Source organism: Plasmopara halstedii, assembly GCF_900000015.1.
Source record: "Plasmopara halstedii genome assembly, contig: Scaffold_253, whole genome shotgun sequence".
NCBI lineage: Eukaryota > Oomycota > Peronosporomycetes > Peronosporales > Peronosporaceae > Plasmopara > Plasmopara halstedii.
Genome location: NW_020187174.1, coordinates 259,753 through 282,987, shown reverse-complemented (window position 1 = coordinate 282,987; position 23,235 = coordinate 259,753). Strand labels below are relative to the sequence as shown.

At 44.4% G+C, this 23,235-nt stretch overlaps 7 protein-coding genes across 7 annotated transcripts; 2 read left to right on the top strand and 5 right to left on the bottom strand.

Annotated features, from left to right (window-relative positions):
- Positions 1–514: 514 nt before the first annotated feature.
- On the top strand, positions 515–1,279 carry PHALS_04091 (had-superfamily hydrolase; the record flags this gene model as incomplete). The annotated part of the gene is made up of 1 exon (XM_024722094.1): positions 515–1,279. The coding sequence occupies one exon, from the start codon at positions 515–517 to the stop codon at positions 1,277–1,279; it is 765 nt and encodes a 254-aa protein (XP_024573205.1).
- Positions 1,280–2,634: 1,355 nt separating this feature from the next.
- Positions 2,635–10,590, bottom strand: PHALS_04090 (uncharacterized protein; the record flags this gene model as incomplete). Its single annotated transcript, XM_024722093.1, has 14 exons — positions 2,635–3,043; positions 3,103–3,665; positions 3,753–3,972; positions 4,045–4,239; positions 4,303–5,464; positions 5,518–5,905; positions 5,972–6,211; positions 6,292–6,494; positions 6,563–6,628; positions 6,696–6,817; positions 6,891–8,902; positions 8,966–9,067; positions 9,132–9,955; positions 10,014–10,590. The coding sequence occupies 14 exons, from the start codon at positions 10,588–10,590 to the stop codon at positions 2,635–2,637; spliced, it is 7,083 nt and encodes a 2,360-aa protein (XP_024573204.1).
- Positions 10,591–10,817: 227 nt separating this feature from the next.
- Positions 10,818–11,900, bottom strand: PHALS_04089 (serine protease family; the record flags this gene model as incomplete). Its single annotated transcript, XM_024722091.1, has 4 exons — positions 10,818–11,394; positions 11,461–11,562; positions 11,694–11,749; positions 11,826–11,900. 4 exons carry the CDS (start codon positions 11,898–11,900, stop codon positions 10,818–10,820), a joined length of 810 nt encoding a protein of 269 aa, XP_024573203.1.
- Positions 11,901–12,225: 325 nt separating this feature from the next.
- PHALS_04088 (serine protease family) lies at positions 12,226–13,295 on the top strand (the record flags this gene model as incomplete). The annotated part of the gene is made up of 2 exons (XM_024722090.1): positions 12,226–12,656; positions 12,716–13,295. 2 exons carry the CDS (start codon positions 12,226–12,228, stop codon positions 13,293–13,295), a joined length of 1,011 nt encoding a protein of 336 aa, XP_024573202.1.
- A 767-nt stretch (positions 13,296–14,062) lies between these two features.
- PHALS_04087 (hypothetical protein F443_11938) lies at positions 14,063–15,325 on the bottom strand (the record flags this gene model as incomplete). The annotated part of the gene is made up of 1 exon (XM_024722089.1): positions 14,063–15,325. One exon carries the CDS (start codon positions 15,323–15,325, stop codon positions 14,063–14,065), a length of 1,263 nt encoding a protein of 420 aa, XP_024573201.1.
- A 1,516-nt stretch (positions 15,326–16,841) lies between these two features.
- PHALS_04086 (uncharacterized protein) lies at positions 16,842–20,427 on the bottom strand (the record flags this gene model as incomplete). Its single annotated transcript, XM_024722088.1, has 5 exons — positions 16,842–17,012; positions 17,081–17,185; positions 17,251–17,342; positions 17,397–20,251; positions 20,351–20,427. The coding sequence occupies 5 exons, from the start codon at positions 20,425–20,427 to the stop codon at positions 16,842–16,844; spliced, it is 3,300 nt and encodes a 1,099-aa protein (XP_024573200.1).
- A 382-nt stretch (positions 20,428–20,809) lies between these two features.
- PHALS_04085 (hypothetical protein PPTG_12742) lies at positions 20,810–22,455 on the bottom strand (the record flags this gene model as incomplete). Its single annotated transcript, XM_024722087.1, has 8 exons — positions 20,810–20,864; positions 20,930–21,017; positions 21,083–21,279; positions 21,350–21,490; positions 21,553–21,687; positions 21,755–21,808; positions 21,881–22,319; positions 22,404–22,455. 8 exons carry the CDS (start codon positions 22,453–22,455, stop codon positions 20,810–20,812), a joined length of 1,161 nt encoding a protein of 386 aa, XP_024573199.1.
- Positions 22,456–23,235: the final 780 nt, after the last annotated feature.

Here is a 23,235-nt window from a genome sequence, read left to right as displayed (position 1 = left end):
CAACCACACACAGCTTGACTTGGCAGCACACGCAGCATCACCAACCAAAAATAAGTAGTTGCCAGAATCATCGTTATTCTGCGCAATACTCGCACGCTGCGGTCGTTGTCGTTCGGCATTCTCGCGAGTATGCGTGGGACACTTGGCAATCCAATGTCCATGTTCCACACAGTAGTAACTAGGACCATTCGTTTTTACTGGCGCTTGTCGCCTTTGCGTCTTCCAATGTCTGTTGAAACAAACGCTTGACCTTGTCCGTGCGCGAATCACTCGATACCGCCACCTTGTTTCATACGCTTCATATCCTCGTGTAGAAGCCGAGACGTCACTAGCTCCCACGACAGCGAGTCCAGTCTTGACTCCAGCGCCGTGATAAGAAACGAGTAAGACCCACTGAGACTGCCAAGAAGCGTGATCACCAAGTCACTGCTGTGAACTCTATTACAATATTCTCGTATTTCATTTTATTTGTGTTATTTTTAAATAAAAAGATATTGAAATATCCTTTACAAGCATGAAAACTCGTCGTGCGTGGCATTATGTCACATTAGATGCGACTGGCACGCTTATCCGTCTAGCAGAATCTCCAGGACAAACTTATCTTCGCTTTTGGGAGGCAGCATCAGATCAGTCATTCTCTTCGTCGCGCCGCGCCGCACTAGCCGCCGCACTTACGTCACAATTTCCAGCCGAGTTTAGCTTCCAATCACGCCTCCGTCCGAACTTTGGATCAAACGGTGTAGCGACGTCTGCTTTCTCATGGTGGCGTGAACTTGTACTAAATTTAATGAAACGCGTTGGAGTGGCTGACTGCATTAAAGTTAATGCAGAGCAAAGTGAGCGATTTACCAACCAACTTTATGCTCATTTTGCCCGTCCAGAGGCCTGGAAGGTGTTTGACGACGTGCGTCCAACGCTCGAGAAACTGCAGACATCCGGTGTATCTATTGGTGTCATTTCAAATTTTGACGAAAGACTGGAGCCACTTCTAATCGAACTTGGACTACGAAGTTTTTTTAACGTTGTCACAACGTCTTTTGGCCAACCCCAAATGAAACCACACGCATCAATTTTCTATTCGACATTCCAGAAGCTACAACATGAAGATGGAGATGTGAAAACAAGCAAATTTTTGCATGTGGGCGATCACTTGATCAAAGATTACGAGGCTGCAAAGGCTGTAGGCGCAAATGCCTTGTTAATATGTAGAAGTTGTCAGGAAGCAAAGCCACTTGAAATGTTGGATCGAATTGAAACGCTGCAGCAAATTTTACTTTAGATGGAAACAAACGTGGCGCTGGAAGTATAAGCATATGAGAAACCGTGTTCCTAGGGCAGTCAGATGTAGATAGAAAGTCGTCGAAATAACCTCCACCTGTTTTGTGATTCGAAATGTCGCTCTAGACAAGGTAAAGAGATGAAGTAAAGCGAAGTGGATGACTAACAGCAAGCGGCAAACAAGCTTATCGAGTATTTGAAGGGACTTGTGTCGGCCATGGCCCGTAAACTTGCTATTCGTGATGAGGTGTACTTCTATCTCGCAAATACACGACGCTCCACTGACAAAACTGCTAGAAGTGGGACCATTGCTCCGGGTCGTGCATCTTTACTTTGCAGATTATTCGATTAAAAGCAGTCAACACGTTTTGTTGCTTACTACAATTGTTGCTAAGTTTGGCTTGCTAGTATTCTTGATGTGCTCTAGGACATTTTATTTCTGCCATAGCACTAACAATGATGCGAGCGCCTCAAAAGCTACAGCTTTTTCTTCTTTGTATCTTTGTATGCGAATTGTAACAATGGGAGAGTACTGGCGGGCTTTGATACTTGCATACGAGTTTACGCTTCATCTGAAATGCTGCAATTCGTGCTCGATATAGAACCCAGATTTCTGCGTGATAGAGATATTTACGGCTAAAGTCATCAGACAGAATGTACATTTGTCAACGATGAAAGACGATTTTGATCTGGCTGAGTAGTATGAGCAGCACTTCGACTCGAAATTGCCTTGCTACTTTCATTTATCAAAGAGCTAGTTGATGGCCTTTCCAAAATCATGGTCGTGAGTTTTTTATACGTGGAACGACCAGCAACCGGACCGACGGCTGTCCCAGTAACTTGTTGAAGACTGTCATGGATCGCAAGATTCATGTTATTCATTGTAGATCGCCCACACTTCGCAATTTCTCTAACGCAGATAGCTTAAGCACGCTTATGGAACTTAACCTGATATCATAATCCAAACGACGGATTTGCTGACGCGAGCTCTCAAGGCTCGTGCTTTTTTTTCGATAGAACTAGTAATGATGTCACCAATCGTGCTTTTGGGTGTCACGATCTTGCTACGAACCCACGAAGCCTTTGTGGCTCTCTTTGCCTACGAAGCACGAGCGTTCAAAACCGCTACGAGATTATTGATCAAGTTGCAAGTCTCCGTTTTGACTCTGTGCCTTCGGTGAAGCCAAACTGCTCGGGAGAGCTGCTTGGAAGTACCGACAAGATCATACTTCAGATTGGGCGCATGCAAGCTGAATTACTTCTTTAAAGTCGCAAGCGTATAATTGTTTGAGCCAGTCTGGCCGATTGAATCTCTGTCAGGTAATTAGCGTTCGACACGATGCCAGCCACAGTCGGCTATGAAGACAAACTTATCGTGAGACTTCGCAGTCGTTCGTCAGGAGAATCTTTGCAGTACTGGACAACACGGCTGATCGCAGCGAGGAGATCTGTTGTAGCCCGTGCTAAGCTGACACCGTATGCTTCCCATTCGCGGCTCAAAATCTGATTGTCGTCCACCGCAATGTCCAGGAAAGCCGAAGTAGAGAACCGGTACGTGCTTAGCACCACTGGCAGTGGCCTTAGGAGATTGCTTACAAACAACGTGTCAATTACAGCCGTTGTACGCTTGGACAATGCCATGTAAATGGTCTTGAGATAACTGAGCACGAGCTCAACCAGGTCGATAAGCTCAAGCATTGGTCGTCTGTCGCTGAATTTGATCGCTTCGCTCATGATTCCGCACAGCTCGATCAACAAAACACAGCTACATGCACCATGAGTAATTTAAAGTCGAAAATTATATCGACATTGCCAGCAACGTACCAGATAGCATTATGGACAGCTTCTTCGCCGGGTACGAGCTTGATCATGCATTCGACTATCCATTCTAGGCACGGATATAGTTCATCAAGCCGGAAGTCAAAGCTGTTTACGTCATCTGCAGCACGAGGTTCATTTTCTTGGATTGTAATCACACTTTCAGTATTCAGGTTGGCGTGGTGAAGAACAGCACGCATAAACTGGATCAAGGGGGCAAAAGTCTCTAGCAATGAAGAAGCATCGCTTTGGATAACAAACGAGAGTGTCTCCCTCATAAAATCGTTCAAGATAAATTTTCGAAGATGCTGGAGACGTTTACAAGTCACTGCAACAGGTTTATCTCGCGAGTGCTCGAAGGATCTCGTGCACCTACAGCTGAATACGCCACACGATAAGTAGAAAGCTTCTCGGCGCACTGCCTGCACGTCAAAATCGTTGGAAGTTTCGTCTTCTGGATAATAGCTGTGAATGCCTAGAGGTCCATCTGGATCTAAACTGTTCACAAGGAGCGTCCTCAAGGGGGAGAATCGCCACCCATTTTCGAAAGTCTGATAGATTTCTGAAGTCTACAGTACATTCATCATCAATCAAAGTTCTTGATGAACGACAAGTGGTTCTAATATGTAGATGCGTTTATCTAGAACGGTGCGTACCTGTGCGAACCAATGCAGTAAACTGGGGTACTTTTGAAGAGCAAAAAACAACTGGACACTGTCAACAAATCTCATAGAAGATGAGCAAAACCCTTTACGAAGGTCATTGTTGATACTCCGCCCTCCTTCTCGCCCCATTCGTCGTCTTTGATCCTCCAATCTCTTGATGGCTTGAGGATGCTCAGCACAATTTACTTGACGAAATAATAATTCCATCGCGCTAAAAAAAAGATTAGTTTCCCCAATTGCCATCTCACCGCAGTAAAACAAAAATGCATCCATGCATTGATACATGAATCGGAACATCGTAGTCAGTCCTGTAAGTCTCTCATCAAATGTTTTGATTGAGTCATCCACTTCGTGGTATGAAAGTCCCTGTACTACATTTACTCCAGCCTGGCGAAGGAATAATTCGGCAAATTTATGCCAGTTGTGATTCCAGTGGTCAATCTCGCAACAGGCTCGCCGAAAATTCAATTTATAGGCCCTGTGTATATGACAGAAGTCCTTTCAAAACAAACGCTCTGTCAAAAAAAACTCAAAGACTTACTCGAGAAATGAAACAAAGATTCCCTTTGAAGGATGCACCATTTTTGTGCGGAATTGATTCATTTCGGGCCAATTGTTCGAGAAAGTAGAAGCATAAGATCTCCAAATGTTGCTAGCGGCTTTACAGAATGCCCGGAAAATATCCAAATGAAGATCGTACAACGTTGCGGAGTCGTCAAGGCTTGCTTTGTCTGCTCTGATAAAGGTGCAAAAATTACATATCGATGCCACCTCACGTAACAGCTTAAGTACATGCGAATTCATTAATTCTACTCCCCACGAATCACTGCGGAGCAGATTGTAAATTATTCCGTCAGTCAGCATTAACCAGTAGTCGGAGTCGTTGACACAACCCTGATTTTGTATCATTGTTTCCTGGGAATTAGTCTTAAGTATACTGGAAGGTATCTCTTCCAATCTGAACAAAAGTGGTTTCTTTTTTAGTGTTGCAGCATCTAGTGTTCCCAACAGCCACGCAATGGCAAGATGTTGTTCTGCTCCAGATTCTCTCAAAAAGACTTTTCTTAGCCAGTCTTTATCAGCGGTATACTTCAGTGCAGCACCTAGCACTCGTGGTGCAAGATTTCTGGATTTTGCAGAAGTGGAAGTCAAGTTATCCCAAAAGAACTGGACGTTGCACGTAGCAATTATCAAGCCAAGCAGATCGAGTGAATAAAGTTCTTCAAACGTAGGAGTGCCATTTGTAGGGTAGTTCAGTACGAGGTGCTGAATGGCCACTCGCAAATTGTTTGTAACCAGTTGTATAGCTTTGGTTCTGCACTCCATAACAGTCCATGTAAAAGTCGATCCAGAGTTGCGTTTCTCAAGCATTACATCCATATCAAGCATCGCCAACGCATCATCAAAACTATCGTCATATGCACCCTGAGATGATGAAAGAGTCAAACATTGCTTTGGCTCATCTGAGGCTATAGGAAGTAATAGCTGAAATATATCCAGCGCAACTTTTAAATCAGCGATCGCAACAAATCTTTGGTGAGTTGCCAAATTCAAGAATGCCTCCATTCCGGTGCCAAATACGTGTTCAAGACTTTTTAACACTGCAAGCCCAAATGCAGACCCACTTCCTATGCCCGATGATGGCATTTGAAGCATCTTAATTATCAGATCGCGCATGTGATACAGAGATGCCATTGCAGCCCCTAAACACTTTACACTGTCAGTGACACACAATGACATTGAATAACGGTCGTACCTCGGCGTTCTTGCTGAAAAGTAGACAAGGTACTCGCTTTCTGGTCAAGTTGCTGCTTTGGTGTTGATGATCCGACGGAGTGGCCCTGCATATTATTCATGGATGACTCAAGTTTGTCATTGAGTGCCCAAAATACTGTAGAAAATTCAGACGAATTTTTTTCTAGAAGCAAGGCGCCAAGCGTGAATAAGGCTTGTGCCACGAGAAGGTCATATTCAGGTTTCTTCGAGGTCCACCGTAGAAATTCCTTGCAATAAAACTCTACCTCTCGCTCCATATATCTGACGTCTTTATCGTGCCGCTTGACCGAAAAGTACTCTTCGTCACCACACTCCGAACATACTTCAACAACTGCAAATACAAGTAGAAGTGCTATTCCCGTTCGCTCCTACAACGCAAAACCAAAAAAAATTTAAGCCGTTATTGTGCACAAAAGGGAACTGTAGTAACAAACGTTTCCGAGTCTCGACTTCATAGACGGTAGCTGCCCTGATACCTTAGATGGTTTGACTGCCACTATCTTTTCTGGAATATCATTCGTATCCCAGCACCATTCTGTTTTTGGCGTTTTAAACGAGTCTTGCGACGTGAAGACTGAATTTGCAGGTTCAGGTACCTGTCTACTGCTCGAATCACCTGGAATCGCACTAAGAACAGCGCGACGGAAGCGACTACGATGAACTCGCTTTTCCAGCTTTAGAAGTTGAATCTGTCACGAAATTTAATCGCTTATTTAGATTTTTTATATACTGATATAGACAAATGACACATCACCCAAATAATTTTGCACAAAGCAGTTGTTGAGTCGCCGTCAGCATCATTCGCCTCAGCAAACGCGGCAAGCCGTGATTTTGAATTTCCGAGCTTTCTACATTGACTGATATACTCTTTAAACAATCGAGGGATTTGGATGACGGCACCTGGTTGGTAAGGCTCATCGTTCCCCCATAGTTGGCGCAAAAGATGTACGACGATATCTAAGAGGCCAACAATGCGTTATCATTGAATAAGCCTACAATCGAAGGGGAACGATTAGCAAACGAACCTTTGGAAGAACGCCAACGCCTTGAAAATGTCATGACTCGCCTTAACACATGCCGTTTGTAAGTTGCTGTTGGTGAAAGAAAATGACAGAACTTTCTTAGTGAAACTAACATATTTAAGTAGCACTAACTCACTGGCGCCTCGACAAAAGTCGATCTGTAAAAAAATTTCATGATTGCGGGGTAGGTTGAAAGGAAGAAAATCAGGATTGTCCGGCTGGAGAAGTTCTTTGACAACGGCCCATTTGGCATCACATCTGCCGTGTTAAAGGTAAAATAATTATGATACCTGTTAGCAAAACAAAACAAAAATGAGTGCAGGGCACTTACACAGCTTCTTCGTGTTTGTCGCTATCAGAGACCGCATAAATTTGGGCTAAAATAGCGACTAACTTCCACGCAGTTTCCAGTGACAGGAGCTGACTTTCAAACATCTCGTCACATGCATCTCTAGTCTTAGCATCTGCAATACTTGGCTCTAAATCACGTAGATATCCGCCACACGATTCACTTTGGACGAAATACTGAGCTAGCCTATCCCAATAACGCTGGCGATAAACAACTTGCAGCAATGTCCATACGTGCTTTTCTTTCGCAATAAGTGAATCATGGTCAGATTTATCGGCTTCAGCAGAACTCATGCTGCAGTCACGAACCAGCATCCATAATGATAATGCTGGCGATGAACCAATAAGCATACCATCAGACCTCTTATCCAAACGGTGGGATGACGGGAGATGAACATGCAAATCAAATAAAAAGAGCACGACGGCCAAAATGATCCTGTTTACTGGCAGTGCTGTAAGGCTCACATTCTCAATTTTTTGCGTGTGCTGTATATGAAGCATTGATTGGAGAGCTACGAGCAAATCAAGACAATACCAATACGTACGCAAGACAGCTGTCAGAAGAGGAGTTGTTGTTGCATCTCTGGATGCCACCTCAAAGAAAAACAAGTACGCTTCACACCCATTGAACATGGCATTACAGTCAGGGAGCTGTCGGACAAGTGCGGTAATTTGTTCCCAAATAATTGGAAGGCAGCTTGGAAGGTTTACATTGAGAAGTTGTTTCGAAGCCTGCAACAATTGAGCTACTAGACTAGCTATCGCCTTGTGATAGGCCTCTTCAAGAGATACTAATGTCAACCATTGGGGTGTAATTGCATACTTCTCTTCATCGCTAATATCCAGGCAACCTTTTGACAGTAATTCCATAAATGCGTTTTCTTGAAACCTGAGATCATTCAACCGTTGTCGAAGGCGAGATGTTTGTCTTTTAACAACGTCTTCAATATTTTCCAGGTCTTTAAAATCACATTCATCAACAGAAGAAAGGTGAGCTAAAATCATTGGGTCGAATACTCGATGACCAAAAGTCCAAAGTACTTCTTGCCCCGTGAATTCATAAGTGTCATTGCCGTTTTCACCATCTGATATGTCATTCATTACGACTTCAAAAATACCCTCCCAATCTACTGCGCTCTTGCTTGGCACGGTGACAGTCTTTGCGGGTTGCAGTCTCTTTTCAAAAGAAGTGTCGTTAAATGAGATGCCAGCTGGGTAAGCAGCAAAAGTAGAGGTAGGGCCGCTGGGTGATGCAGATACAGCAACAAAAGACTCACGTGATCGCCACTGCTTCGGCAGAGCACTAAAGCGCTTATTGCGAAAATGCATTCGCTGCGCTTGAACGAAAGTGCTGTCGTCTCGACTAATCACGCGTGTCGATCGTACGTCCCGGATCGTGCGGACACTGAAATTTTCACCAGATAGGCCGACCGATGAAGTCCACGAGGGTTGATTCTGGATGCCTTTTTTAGCTTGCTGCTGCTTCCTTCGAGCAAGTTTGATCCAAGCCCACCGAGGATCGGACGAAACAACCTTTTTTTGTTTTCCAGAAAGCCTCAAATTAGATGTGAGGCAATTACTTGATTCGTTTTGATGAAAGTAGTCATTCAATGTAGTACTTCGGGCTGTTCTTTGTCTGCAGCTACGACTTTTTGCTTTTAATCTACGTGCTTCGATTTCTGACACCGAGTCACGTTGTTGTTGCTGTTTTTTCGTGGCATTTATACCTTCTTCTTTTCTAATCTTCTCAGTGTCCGTAATTTCATCACCACCGGTCATACCACTTAAATAATTTCCAGTATTGTTATTGTCGATAGAATAGCTGCTGTCTGATGAGTATTCAGCCAAATCTACGTGCTGAAGCGGTTCAAGCGCATTTCGCTGACTCAGCGCATCCTCCAGAGTATCCCTGACAGTGTGTACCCAATGAGAACACTCTTTTAGCTCTTCCCTACAGTCATCGATGTCGCGATCTAATTGCTCAAAGGAAGCTGGCTAAATGCGCGTATACAAAATTCAGAAACCACAAACGAAAAGATTGGTAATCAAAATACATACCAGATTGCCACAGTGGTCTAGCTTTCTAGCGATCATATCCATCGCATCTTCACCAGCATTTACTAAAGTCTTCGTCAAAAAATTTTCTTCCAGATCAACTATCTGAGCTCAAGGTGGATGTTAGACTAGTTTTATGGCCATACTAACTTAAAATCACCAGAATTACCTCACGATATAGAACAAGAAGATCGCTCAAATGCATCTCTGATAACGTTTTTATTTTCTGATCCATCGTTTTCTGCTTTTCATGAAAGGCGGCGATATTGTTCTTCTGCTGAACGAACACCTCATTCAATTGGTTCATCAAGCCGTCTCGAGTAGTCTCAAGCCGAAGGCCTGTTACTCGGATGACATCGTCGGGCAATTCATCAGGATTTCCTTCTGGTTGAATAAACCTGCCATCAGCGTCGTCCTCATTGTGTTCGTATCCTCCAACAAAGCGCCGACGCTTTACATTAATAATCTTTTTTCTCCGGTGTCGGTGTCGATTGTTACGATTGCTTTGTGCATCGCCCCCTGCCACAAGCGAATACACGCTATCGGAGTCCAAGAGGTCAGTTTGGCCTGTATCCGAGCTTGAAAAATCACCTGTATTCCCACTTCGACTGCTATCTTCGTCACTACTGTCCAGAATTCGATATCTCCAACGCTGGGTTTTTCCTGACTGCCTCGCAGGAGATTCTAGTGCGTCGCGGGCGGTTTGTTCGATGTTACGATGTGAAATCATTTGCGAGATTCTGCGGTTTTGTGTTAATACAACGGCGTCATCGTTAGCAGTAGAGCTATCTCCTTTCCCTTCGTCATCGCTTGATGATAAAGCTTCATTTCGTGAGTCAGACATCTCTTCGACCCGAGACGGAACATGTGAAGGCTTTCTTTTTTTACGACGCAAAATATGCATTTGGAGCTGTTCGGGATGTGTCATCAGCTGCTTACGCTTCCTCTCAGCTTCTCTTTGCTTTCGTAGATGTGGCTCATTAATATAATCGTCTGCTGACACAGCTTTTTGTCAACATTCTTGCGACAGCGTAGTAATGATTTGACATACCGTGATAATACTCTCGACTAACTTTTTCACGATTTGACTGCTTCTTTAAAAGCTTCGATGAATGGACATACTCACGCTCGATATGTCTCTCGAAGCCGCCTAGCACATAGCGCACGTCGTAGAAAATCTCCTCTGCTTCTCCTTCCTTCAACGTCTCTCTATAAACATGGGTAACACGACCCGCACCTCCCTGCTTATTGATGCCAGGCCATGTTCGAGATTCCACTTCCACCACCGTGCCCACTTTCAGCACGTCGTCAGCTTGCTCCACGCCTTGCGCTTTCTCTTTCTCCTCATTCTTGTCGTCTTCATGCTCATCATCTATCTCTTCACTTCTATCTTCATTCATCCCGATACATTTTTCTTCCTGAGCATTCTCCTGTCCACCAATTGTCCGCGACTCATTTACAATTATATCATACTGCTTTTGTTCTTGCTCCTTATGTTCATCTGTGGTCTGCTGTTGCTGAGCAGCTGCAGCCGATTCGAGGCGCTGACGCGCCTCCGCTTGTGCTAGTGCATCCAAAAACTCCTGCTCATCTTCATCCGAGTCGGCTACAAAGTTTTCGTCCTCCATGTTCATTCAAGCTTTGCTGGTGGAAAAGGGAATGATGGTCTTTGTAGACATCTTTGTTTCACATAGTGCAATGAATTGTGAAGACTTAAATCAATGTAATATATGTTGAGGTGTTCAATAAAATTATTCTTTACCATAGGGACGACTTTTTGATAGATGCAATCTCAATACGTTGTGGTCATAAAGACGCAACATGTGAAAGTGGCACTTTAATAACCATCAAAATTTTATCCGATTATTTTGGTTAATAGCTGCGAGCGCTTAATCGTTTGCTGAATAGCATCAGCAACCTCTTCTACGAATTGAAGAAAGACTCCGTGTCCACCCGTTTCAAAAAATAAAGAGTGCACGTGCTCGCCTTTTAAATATTCGGTCAGGGTTACGTAATTTTCGGGTGGGATCATAATATCATGCTTGCTTCCGATGATGAGGATTGGAAACTTGGAATTGGCCACCTCTTTTAATCGTTCGTTTGACACCCAGTGTGTTAAACACGCCATGCCTTGAGCGATTACCGCATACAGAGGAGGTAATGCGTTCTTAGAGTGCGGTGTTGCATGGTATTGTGTGAAGACTTCCTGTATTGTAAGCCCGTCACGACCGTCAATAGGCTTACCAAGAATCGAAGCAGGATATAGCAGCTCCATGAGACATTGCGTTGATCCGCCAAGCATCGAGCCCAATAATGGTTTCCACATACTCGGATGTGGCCAATATGCTCCACGGGTCGTGACCAAAAGCGACAGCGAGCACACACGCTTTGGTGCCGAGGCTGCCAGCTCGATGGCAATCATACCGCCCATGCTAGAAACAGAGTGCCACAGGTTAGAGCCACGTCCATCAGCGCTTCCAAACACGTTTATTTATTACCTGATTCCCACGACATGCGCCGATTTCCATCCTACATAGTCCATCAATTCCAGCGTATCCTGGGCCATTTGACTTGTCGTGTAGCGTGTTACCGGGGCATCGCTGCCACCAACACCACGATTGTCGAAAGTAAGAATAGAAAGCTTTTTACCCCCCATCTGAATATTCCACTTGTCTAGCAAAATATCGATGACAGGTGCCCAGCTTTCTTTAGGCATTTTAAACCCACTAACCATGACGACGTGCTCTGGTTGCAGGTCTTCTGAATCGGGTTCGCCCGCGCTGCTTTCTATGAAGTATTCTAGCGTCAGTCCTGATGACAGTTTTGCCCTATGGATGCGGTCATTTATGAAATGCATTGGTACCGAATGCAGCGCCGCAAGATGGCGCTCAGAATGGAAGCCAATCTCGGCAAACGCAGGGAGGTTTTCGCTGTTCATGACCTTTTCTTTGTCTCGCAAGCATCACTTCTCTACAGACCAAATTTGTCAAGGATTATGCTATCAGGTGATTGATTACTAACTCAATTTCGGATAAACATATGACAAGCATTGCTGTATACTTGTCCAATGTTATTGACAACTATTGATTTTTCTCGCTGCTTACCGATCTCATAAAGATCTTGATATAATTGAAAGTACCACTATTTGTCAAATATTGTAATGCAATTGCATCAAGTATTTCGTAGTCTTATGACCGTGCGGCAATGAGGGAAAGATGCGCAGTCACATCCGAATTTAATTTACCCACCTACAACTTTCTTGAATGCCTTTTGAGCCCGAGATAAAGTCCTCTTTAGGCCTCCATACACAGCGTCAAGTGGAGGCATTATTTGCAGCGCCTAAATACTTCGGTGATGGGGTCGCTAAAGAAGCAGTTATCTCCACAGGCATTACAGTCAGCTATGCTATTATCGAGCTACCATCAATGCACCCGTTCGTAGGTGCAGAACAGGTGGTGCTTATCGCCGGCTTTATGCAGCCAAAGGACACGTGGGCGCATTTCATCGACGTATTGTTGACCAAGTGGAATCGGAAGCAGCGCGGAGTGGGTCTTAACATTTTAGTGATGGATAATCGCGGCTTTGGTGGAACAGACGCGCCATTTGGCATGTACTCGACACGCACTATGGCTGAGGATATTCTTGCATTGATGGATCACATTGGTTGGCGTTCAGCGCATATTGTTGGTGGCAGGTGAGTCGGCTCTGGATAGTTTTATTGACGCAATGATGGCTAATGTGGCTTTGCTATAGTTTAGGTGGCATGATCGCACAGGAGTTGGCACTCCTTGATCTTCGACGAGTATGCTCATTGACACTAGTGTCGACGAGTCGTGATAGATATAAGGCCAGTGGCCGATCACTCGGACTTATGGTCCGTAAAACTTTTTCGTTCAAGTCAGTTACTGCCAAGGCGAACAGTATGGTGGATACGCTGTTTCCAAGTGAGTGGGTCGACTCGACGATAATTGTGGAAACAGGTGAAAGTGTACGATCTGCAATTGCACGCATGTACGAGTTGCAGCTAAGGAAATGGCCTGAACCAAGTGTTAGTGGTGTAATGGGTCAGACTGCCGCCGTCCAGACACACTTTGTGTCCGACGAGAGGCTACGCAACGTGAACAACGCCGGCTTTCCTATCCTTATTGTCAGTGCCATGTTGGATGACGTTATCCCAGCTGCTGAATCTATCGCGTTGAAGGAACAGTTGAACGGCGAACACGTACGCACACTATTCTTCGATATTGGTGGCCATGGTGCGATTCACCAGTACGCAGATGATATTGCCAGCGAAATAATTGAAACCATGATGCGAGCGGCACCGCCCTTGTAAACAGATCAGCTATATGTTATACATGTAATTATGTTTGGTCTACTAACAATGTAAATGTTTAAGTTTGTGAAGTAGAGGATGAAGAATTGTTTGGTTATATTTCTACCTTTGTTGACCAAGTTGCGTAACTTGTCTAAAGTCCCACCTATGTGCAACAGCTGTTACGATCGCAATAATTTATACATATAACAGATGGCCGAACCGTTGGTAGGTAGGTATGTATATGTTGACCTTCAACACTAACTTCGCATTACAATTACAAAAAATGTCCCGATATGGAGACGGACGTAAAATCGAGATATATAAAGAACTTGGATTGGTGAAATGTTTGAATGACGTTGCACTGGCAGGGAGGAATGAAGAACAAATCATTATTCTGATTTTTCATTGCTGTCAAGAAACAGCGCTGCCTCTCTGAAAGTGGTAGAGTCACCGTTATCACATTTACAGAGAAATTACTGACGTGCAGGTGCAAATTAACATTTAAAGATGAAGCAGGCCATACTTACTTTTACGAGCGGGATGATATGGCATTGGCGATTGGCACTTTGCGAGCTGTCGCTTCTTGCGCTAACGATTCCTTGCGGATTACAAGTGTAAATGTCAGATTAGGTTGTCTTCGTTTGATAAGAATGTGAATTTTTCGCCCGTGGTTGTTTCGGAGCACAAAATGACCATCTAGAATAAAAATGCTCGCCTGTAGTGAAACGACAAATCATTTAATACTTGATGTCAAAACGGTCATGTCAGGCCATGCGGTCGAGACATTAAGCAACTCTAGCTAGCTCCAACATATCGTCCGTGGTACCCTTCTTTCTTGCCAAGGGCGACGCCATGACCACGCCAGTAAGCTCAAGCTCGTCATCATCCGAGCACACGCTACTGGTAGACTTCTCATCAATGCTCTCAGTGATTATCACGCCTTCATTCGCCAGAAACCCCTCAGTGCTCACCATGTCGCTACTCACCGCATCTTCACTCGAGAGCTGTCTTTGAAAAGCACTCGTGACTTCAGACAGCTCGCTTTGAGCTGATAGTTGCGGTTCGCTGCGGTGCTTCACGAGTTTTTGTTGAAGCGCATTGACCTCATCTTGTTCGCGAACTCGACGCTGTTTCTTGTCTTCAATCGACTCTTGCAACGGCCTAGACGAAAATTTTCCATTTTGAATTTTCTGCTCCATGTTTTGTTGCGAAGGCCTCCTTACTTTTGACTGCTTCTGTGGCAAATAGTCGTTAAAAGCGTCATACGGATCCAACTCTTGCTGACGGCGTTGCTCGATCAATGCTTGGTGTTGATGCGTTGTCCTTGACTGCTGGGACGCCGACCTTAATAGCGACTGTCGATCTGTCGTCGGCCGCTTTTCTCGGGAATATAGAGGGGATGCCCCACTCGAAGTCAAGTCTAGATCTCGCGGCTGGGCATACATACTTTGTGTTATATCGGGGTTCATCGGGCTTTGTGCCCAGCTATTCTTCTGACCCCTTGAACTGGAAACATTCTGCTCCGCAAAGACTTCGACCGCCATAGACTGTCGGATTGAATTCATGTTTGTATCAGCAGACAGGTCGTCACCTTCCAATACAAAGTTGCGCACGACTTCAAAGGCGTACCCTCCACAAGTGGGACACTTGGGCGTCTTTGAAAAGGCCCATGAAGCTAGCAAATTTATGAATGAGCGCAAAGCTTTGACACGATAATTAACGACGGGGGGAGCTCTGGATGCAAAAAGATGCTTCTTGGGAAATGAAAAGCGCTGGATGGAGTGTAAATAATTGTGGCAACCTGGACACTTTTCCGTTGACGACGACAGAAATTTGACCAACTGGTCGCGTAGCTTAAGAAACTCCGAGTATCGATGGCTCACCTCCCACGTTTGACCACTTGAGGTAAAGCGCCCGGCAATACGGTAATACGTCACGCCGTGGTGCGTTGAGGCTGATAGCAGCCAGAGCCGTAATTCACGCCCGTTTGGGTTTTCTTGGTTCAGGACTGACATACTCATGCGCGTACGTGGAAGGCTCTCTCTCATTGTAATAGACTGATCTAGGGGCTCAATTAGGGATACTGCGTGCGCGGTTGAATGCCTAATGAGTGAAGGTCTGAACCTTTTTGCCGAAATGTAATGGGAACCGACTCGACCATTGTCGTACGTGTGGGTGTTGATTGGATAACTATTAGGTAACGAATGACTTCGATTGGAAGAAATATAATCAAAGCAGATAATGTTGGACGCAGCCATTTCTCTGCGCAGCGTACCGCAGCCACAATCCCTTGACTTTTTTCGGGGTCTGCACTCTCCATTCTCGAGAATCTACCGCTATGTCGTCAATTGATTAAGACTATCGTCGAATTTTGCTGTGAAGTGACCAGTGCATGGATGCTACCTACTGAAACGATTAAAATACACATTCGGTACGATAGATGTGTATTTAATGCTTATTAGCTCTTAACAAGTATGGTTACTATAGATTTATTTTTACGCATATTTGCTTTAATAGATGAATACTTGACCCAATATATATTTACTATATATTTATCAGGTAGCTGAACAGTTACATACATGAGTAGATTTTAAGCATGCATAAAGGCGATGCCGCGATGCGAGAGGACTTGACATGTATTGTCCACGCTTAACACAAGTATGCTTCATCTGCTTACTGACGTTTTCTGTCAAGATTTTACCGTCGCTAAATGATTAAATCCTTAATGCGATCGTTTACCGTCATTGCGTGATTCAGGTCAGATAGATATATCGGAGCAGCACATTGGCGGTGCCTTCATTTGTTCAAGCAAATTTAGTCAAACTGAACAAAAATCGTTCCTGTCTTATCTAATAGGCAGCGCCTTCCATAGTTTTCCACGCAGAGGTATTGTCGTGCAAAGAAACTGAAGTAGAAAACAGTTGTCCCTGGATACTTACGTATTTTCCAAGTTCAATAAACAAAATTAAGGGATTTTGCTGGAAGGTGAACGAAGTAGTCGATTAATCAATCTCAAGTTTAAAACGAGACATGAATTGCGCTACAGGTCATTATTTGAACGATACAAAAAATATACAAGCAATGTTACAATCAATTAAAGTTTACAGCATGATATAGTTCCTGTGCACAGTATGAAGTATTGTTATCACGTAATATTGGCTTTTTCATAGTAATGAAGTCGTCGCCATTACGGCCTTCTCATCAAACTTAGCTCAATCTTTGGTGTCAAAAAGGCGATTGGCAGCTGGTACATTGGTCATGTTTTGACAAAAGTAATCATCACAATCTTACGAAAAAACGTGGTGTCAGCAGCGGAGTGCTTATGCTACCGCTTTTACAGAAAAAGATCATGCGAGACAGCATCAGGCAATTTTATGAATATTACTTGACAATCACCACATAATTTCGAACACCAATTGTTACTATCATCAGGCAATAAATTTTTATTTTGGCTGTTCAATAAATGAATGTACCCAGACTGGTAGTTTCCTATGGTGCAATACAAAGAGAGAAAGAAATATATTGTTGAAAGAAATATCCTGAAAACTCAAGAAATGTGGTATCCTAGCGAAATTTTCGTCCACGAATATAGGCGAGCGCCCGACGACCTAGGCGTTTTGTTTTCTGGATTGAAGCAGCACTTGGCGGCGCCTGATGGCGATTATAATCGGCAATAGAATGATGCAAGTTCATGGGATTGCAGGAGAGCTCATCTTCTTCGTCACCCATTCCAAACTGTAAATGGAGAAAAAATGAAAGGCTTCAGCATCATCATCACGAAAATCTCATGCATAAAGTCCTACCCATCCATCATCCGTCGCAGCCAGAGCGTACAGAGAGTAGAGCGCCAGGGTCAGCTGAAACCACTGGACAAGAAGCTCTGACCCAAAGAATACAGCGAGTAAACACTGTCACAATCAAATGTAAATGTAAGCTCAGCCATTTGTGTATAACAAATCGCAAATAAACATACCTGCATCGCTAGTGACAAAAAGAAAATTGGACTGCATAAATTATTAATCTTCAGCGCCGAAATGATGAAAGAGGTCAACAAAAGCTCCGCCCCTGAAAAGAAACATCAATTATCCCGACATTAAACATAAGGTAAACAAAACATACCATTCAAGTCCAAAAGGAAACTGTGATGCGAGATGCCCTCGACCAAGAAGACGAGGGGCAAAATCACTCGAAAGGTTGTAACCATGGCCGTGGACCCATTTGTGCAAAAAAGTTGGACCAAAAAGGCATACCAAAGGCACACTGGCGCCCAAGGAGGTGCCCATGGAAGTACATACTGGACAAGAATGGGAAATCCGTAGAGAAATGAGAAGCAGAATCCGATGTGGCGATGCGTCAAGATCGCGCGGAAAGCAACTCGATGTACTCGAAAAAAGAGCGAAATACCATGGAGTGATCCTGACATAATTCTTCGACAGCTTGACAACAGCATTGACCACACGCAAGAAAACATGGCAGCAAATATACCAGTGAGCGACAGCCGTCCAATAGGCCAATAACTTCGCCACATGCCACTTAAAGCTACCTGTCCAGCAGAAGCTACCGCTGATCCTAGATCGAGCAATACCCTACCAACTACCAAGGTAAATGGAACGTAAAGATCATCTCGAGCTTCCGAACCATGAGCAGCATCGGAAATCTTTGAATTACTCGTCAATCCACGCTTTTCTTTCTTCCGACTCATTTTTTTCTTTTCGGCCTTTTCTTTTTTTGGCTTATCTTTGCGGTTCTCCTTCGGGTCATGTTTTTTGTCAAAACTTTCCGTTCGGGAGTGTTGGTTTAGATCAAGACTATTCGCCTCATTATTTAACGCAACTCGTCTGCTTTCGGACACGATCAGAGGTTTTACTGAGGACGCAGATTCCTCGTCAACAGCTAAATTTGCTTGTTCAGCGTCCAACACGGAGCGATCACTATGGGACAAAACATCATTGGACAACGAAGCTTTCTTATTAGCCTCTCGAAACATCTCAGTGGAAGAATCCACTGAGATTTGCTTGTCTTTTAGTAAATCACTAGACGGTAGTGGTTTGTGATTCATTTCATTACTTGGATCAAGCAAAGATTCTGCATGAGCCGAAAATCTTTCCGTGTCCTCCTCTGAAGAGGAGCTTGCAGCACCGTTGTTTGTCACAGAAGTGTCATTTGTACTACACCATTTCGGGTGCACGTGAATCGCTTCAGCAACATTATCATTTTCAAGATTTGAAGTTGCCAAGCCAGCTTCGATCGGTTGAGAGAGAGAGTTGTTTTTCGCATTATTCAGAAGGTTCTGAGAGCGTTTTTTTCGGGATGTGCTGGACATTTGACTTTCATTGCTCCATTTGTTATTCTGTGACGAACTTTGTGCAAAACGTGGGGACGCAGCAAGTACAGAAACATCTTTAGGCAGCATTTTTTCGTGCGCAGATTCCTTTGTTTGCTTCTCGCGGTAAACCTGGCGGCGAAAAGTTGGCTTTTCGTTCGCTTTAGAAAAACTTCCTACAAGACCACTGCGAGTTTGGAGCTTGACATCATCATGGTTTTCCGTCCAGTGCTCTCGCATATTGATCTTTCCTCGTTTGTCAAATCCTGGCGGAGCAGTCATCATCGAGGTAGTATGTTCACTTTGGTCCAAAAGACCTTTTTTACCGTTGCCACCAGCGTTCAAAGTTGATGAACCAACGTCACTCCACATTCTCTTCGATTGATCAATGTTAAACTTGCTTTCATACACTGAGGATGAGTCGCGGGTAACAGGGAAAGTCGTTTGTCGAGCCATCATGGGAGCCTTATGTGAAGTAGAAAACGATCTGTTTGCATCCATTGTAAATTCTAAAGCTTTTGCTCGCAAATCCGAGCGGCTTTCGATCGCCAATATATCTTCTCGAGCTTTTGTAAGAATGCGACGCGTTGCTAAGGTCGATTTCCCATTCGTTTTACTTGAAGTCATCGGCATTTGGTTCTCCAGTGTTGACGCCAGATCGACGAGCTTTCGAGAATACATAGTAGCATTGTTCGACCGCGTGTTGAGCTCAGACAGATCCGAATTTGATATACCTTGCTTGTCGGCCCGTTTACGTTCCAGGTCATCACGAATCACTCCCATCGAGAGCCTCATTCTAGAAAAAAGACTTGAATCATATTGAACATCGTTATCTTGCGAATATGTTCTACCAGAAGAAGATAGATCACTTCCACCGGACTTCGGGGATGCTGAAAATCGCTGAAAAGATTCAAGCTGGGGGCCCGAAACATGATTTTGCGTCATATCTTGGCTTTTTATACTTTTTTGCGATATTTTGCCTTCCGTTAAGTTGGAATTATGCAGTCCAGGGGGGCTCAGTCCTGGTGGACGCTGCAGAATTCGACGTGGCGGAGCCACACCCAATGATGGCCATGTTTGCATTGAAGAAGATACAAATGACCGCGTTGATTCCCTGGAAGCTATATACGTCGACGTTCCTCGCCCCTGATACAGATGTTGGGGTTTTGGACATTCATAAAGTCTCGACGCTCCATGATCCCCCTCCATCGACAAGTTTGTAGCCACCTCCAGTTTTCGACCAAATATGGATGTAGGAGATCGAATAGCTCCAGCTCTTCCAACAGCAGTTGAGTCATTCAATTCAGAACTAAAAGGTTCCGATGATGTACCAGAATTCGGCGCAGATCTCACGGAAGTTTCTAAGCCCCGAAGAGCTCGTGGTGTATGGATTGTTCCTCCTAGATCTGATAAAAGAGCATTCGAGAGTCTAGAAGAGGACGAAGGGCCACTATCCGAGCCAAAATGCGACAACTGAAGCGTCGGATAAGGCTGATCGTTAAGGCTACTAAAGTCCACGTCGTTCCTCGAGCTTGAGGCTTTAGATGATTGGAGAGCATCCGATGCGCTTAACGATGACGCAGCTGACGATCGGTTAGAGGAAGCAGCGGGGCTGCGGCCTCCAATGGGTCCAAAGCTTGACTTCGTGTGGCTACTTCACATTAAACACGTATGACAAGGTCAATTATCAATATTAAGCGCAAGATAGGGTAGATGGTAGTAATTGTTGGCACTAATGAATGAATCGCACATTTGCTTCGGGGGTGAGTCGTCCGCTATGCCATCAGGCAGGAAATACGCCATGGCTGGCTCGTCGTCCGCGTCCATCACTCTCGTTTAAAAACGTGTCAATCAGCAAACGCCTGATGTTTACACATCAGATTACATAAACATATTATGTACCACACATTGAATAAACACTTTTTTCCAGCCGCAAACTACGTTGTTTATTGTTATTTGAAGATTTCTTAAAATGTGAGCTTTCCACCAGACAATCCTAAAAGAAAAACGAATTGTCCCAGATTTTCGAGAAATGGTTGACTTATCAAGCATGACTGCTAGCTGAAAGCACAGCGTGTAGAAGCAATTACAGCACCAATACGCAGATCTCGAGAACAAGAATGTGGTATGAAGTCACGAGCCATGAAGTTCAGAACTTCGTGTGCGAAGCATATCCGCCTTAGCGATCGCATTCGAAATGCAGAGCTATTCAATTGCCAAATTGGTGGTCATCCAAAGCGTTTGTAGCGAGAAGCGGCGTGGGACTGTGAGATATGGGAAGGCATAAGAAATATGAAGCAACATTCGTGAAAATATTTCTTAGACCTACCAGATGAGATAGCTGGGTTCGTCTTCAACGTCTAAATCTTCATCAAGTGTCATGGAAGACACTTCCAGATCAAGCTGGTCAATTTCAACTAGAGCCAAAAATCATACTAATTATTACAATCAGAAAAGAGGAAACACATTGCTTTATTTATACCTGGAACGACGGGACGAAAGCCTGCGTGCTGGGAGGATGAACGCAATTGGCGTCGAATACGCTCTTGGTCAACCGGAGAGCATTCAGTAAAATTATGCTTCGTGCAATGAGGCTCCGTCTCTTGATCAAGAATGACTTCTGTCCGGCATAGTGGACACGATGTGTGATTCCACAGCCACTTATCCACACAGCAGGCACTAAATAATACAACAAAAGATCTCAGTAAAGTACAGCAGAAATGGGCACTAAAATGTCGCGTGGACGTACTGGAAAAAGTGTTGACAAGGGAGCGTTACGATATGATCGCCGATTCCATAACGAAGCTGACATATTGTGCACTCTTTGCTGGTCTCATTGGCTGTGCCAAGAGCCAACGGGAGCTGATATCGAACCTCAATGGGCAGGCCTCTATATTGCGAAAGCATAAAAGTCAGTAACCCTGGTCAAGGCATGCCATCAGCTGTACGCACTTTTCTTCGACCATAGGACTCAAGCATTGAAATTCTGGACTGCTGCTGCTGAGATCGTAATCACCAACTAAAATCTGACGGTACATTTCTTCTTTGGCCAATTTACTATTGCAGTCCCGATCTGGTTTCTCGGCACTAAATTTCAGATACCGCAAGGAAGCGTAAATAGCTATAACATTCAAGAACTCGGTTATAAACGCACCTGAATGAATGATTCATCGAGGACAATTGACTAAGCTCATCATCGCTGCTACTACTGCAACAATGTCCCCGCAAACATATTTTCAGCTAAAAAACGCATGAATGCTTCAGATAAGCTCGATCTTACCTTGACCTAGGACTCATACTTTCGTGATCTTTGCGCTTGGAAATAGCATCGCAATGCCATCCGTACGATTTGCTTTCCATTGTGTCTTCATCGTCAATAAAGCGCTTTCGAGCATTGCCTGGTCCTAACTGACGATTTCGAATGCAATCTTGAAACATAGCTCGGGCACAATTCACAAGCGGATCCACAGTCGGAAACGACAACGAATTAAAAGAGGATGTTGTCGACGCCGTCGACGCAGCTGAAGGTGACGATGGTGGAAAAGTTAATTTCATGGACTTTGGAAAATCCTCTTCAAAGTCGAGCATTGGTCCTTTCACCATGGAAGGATCAGTCCTTAAATATTTAATTTTCGGACTAGAGCTTCGCTTTGGCTTTGACTGTGGCGCTGAAATGGCAAACACGCTCAAATTTGCATCGGGCGCTCTCATTTCCGTATCTTCATTCACATGCGGCAATATATGAGGAGTTCTTGTAGCAATTACACGCGTAGCTCGCGAGCTAGAAATCATAGAGGACGCACTCTTTGCATTGCGTCGGTCTTTTCGATTCCCTGATCGTTTATTCTTTCCCATTGTGCCAAAAGTCTCATTTAAAGCCGCACGTTTGTCTTCTCGAGTCCAAAACGTAAAAGTTGACGATGAGGGCGATGAAGAAGAAACTTCCAATGCTTTTTTCTTGCTGATTGTATCTCGGGATCCACGACTAAAAAGCGACGATGTCGTTGCTTTCTTTTTCGAAGATCCAATGGACGCTCGAGAGCTTCGAACGGACGAGGTAGCGGAAAAGAAGTGAGAAGATGAAGTGCTCCATGGGTCAAGAGACGTCGACCACGCTATGGAAGATTGAGACTTGACATTGTCGTCTTTAGGCGTGCGAGTGGTGCGCTTTTGTCGGCGCGGTCCGCTCGATGGGGACACTGAGGCTGCTGGCTTACTATAACTGCTGCTATACAGGATCGTATTTGATTCGTCAACCGAATCAAAATGACTACTGGACGCCGTTAAGCCGCTCTTGCCATGACTCCAGCGCCACCACGAACCCTCCTTTAACTTAGACACGGACGTTCGCGAGCCATCAGTGGCCTTGGACTCCATGCGCGTTTAAAAACTTGACCTATGGATATTCAAAATAATGAAGTGTTCGTCACTTAACTTCACTCTTTCTAAGGAAAAATCTCAAATGAACCGCACCCAGTCGATACGTGTAGAACAATAGGATTATCTTGGTCTAGTAGCGTATTCAGCTCTTCATTAGCATTTAAATACACCCAATTACAAAAAAGGCGAAAAAAAACACGCATGTAGTACGCCTTGAGGGCATATACGCACATGGCAGGTCACGCTTACGCGCAA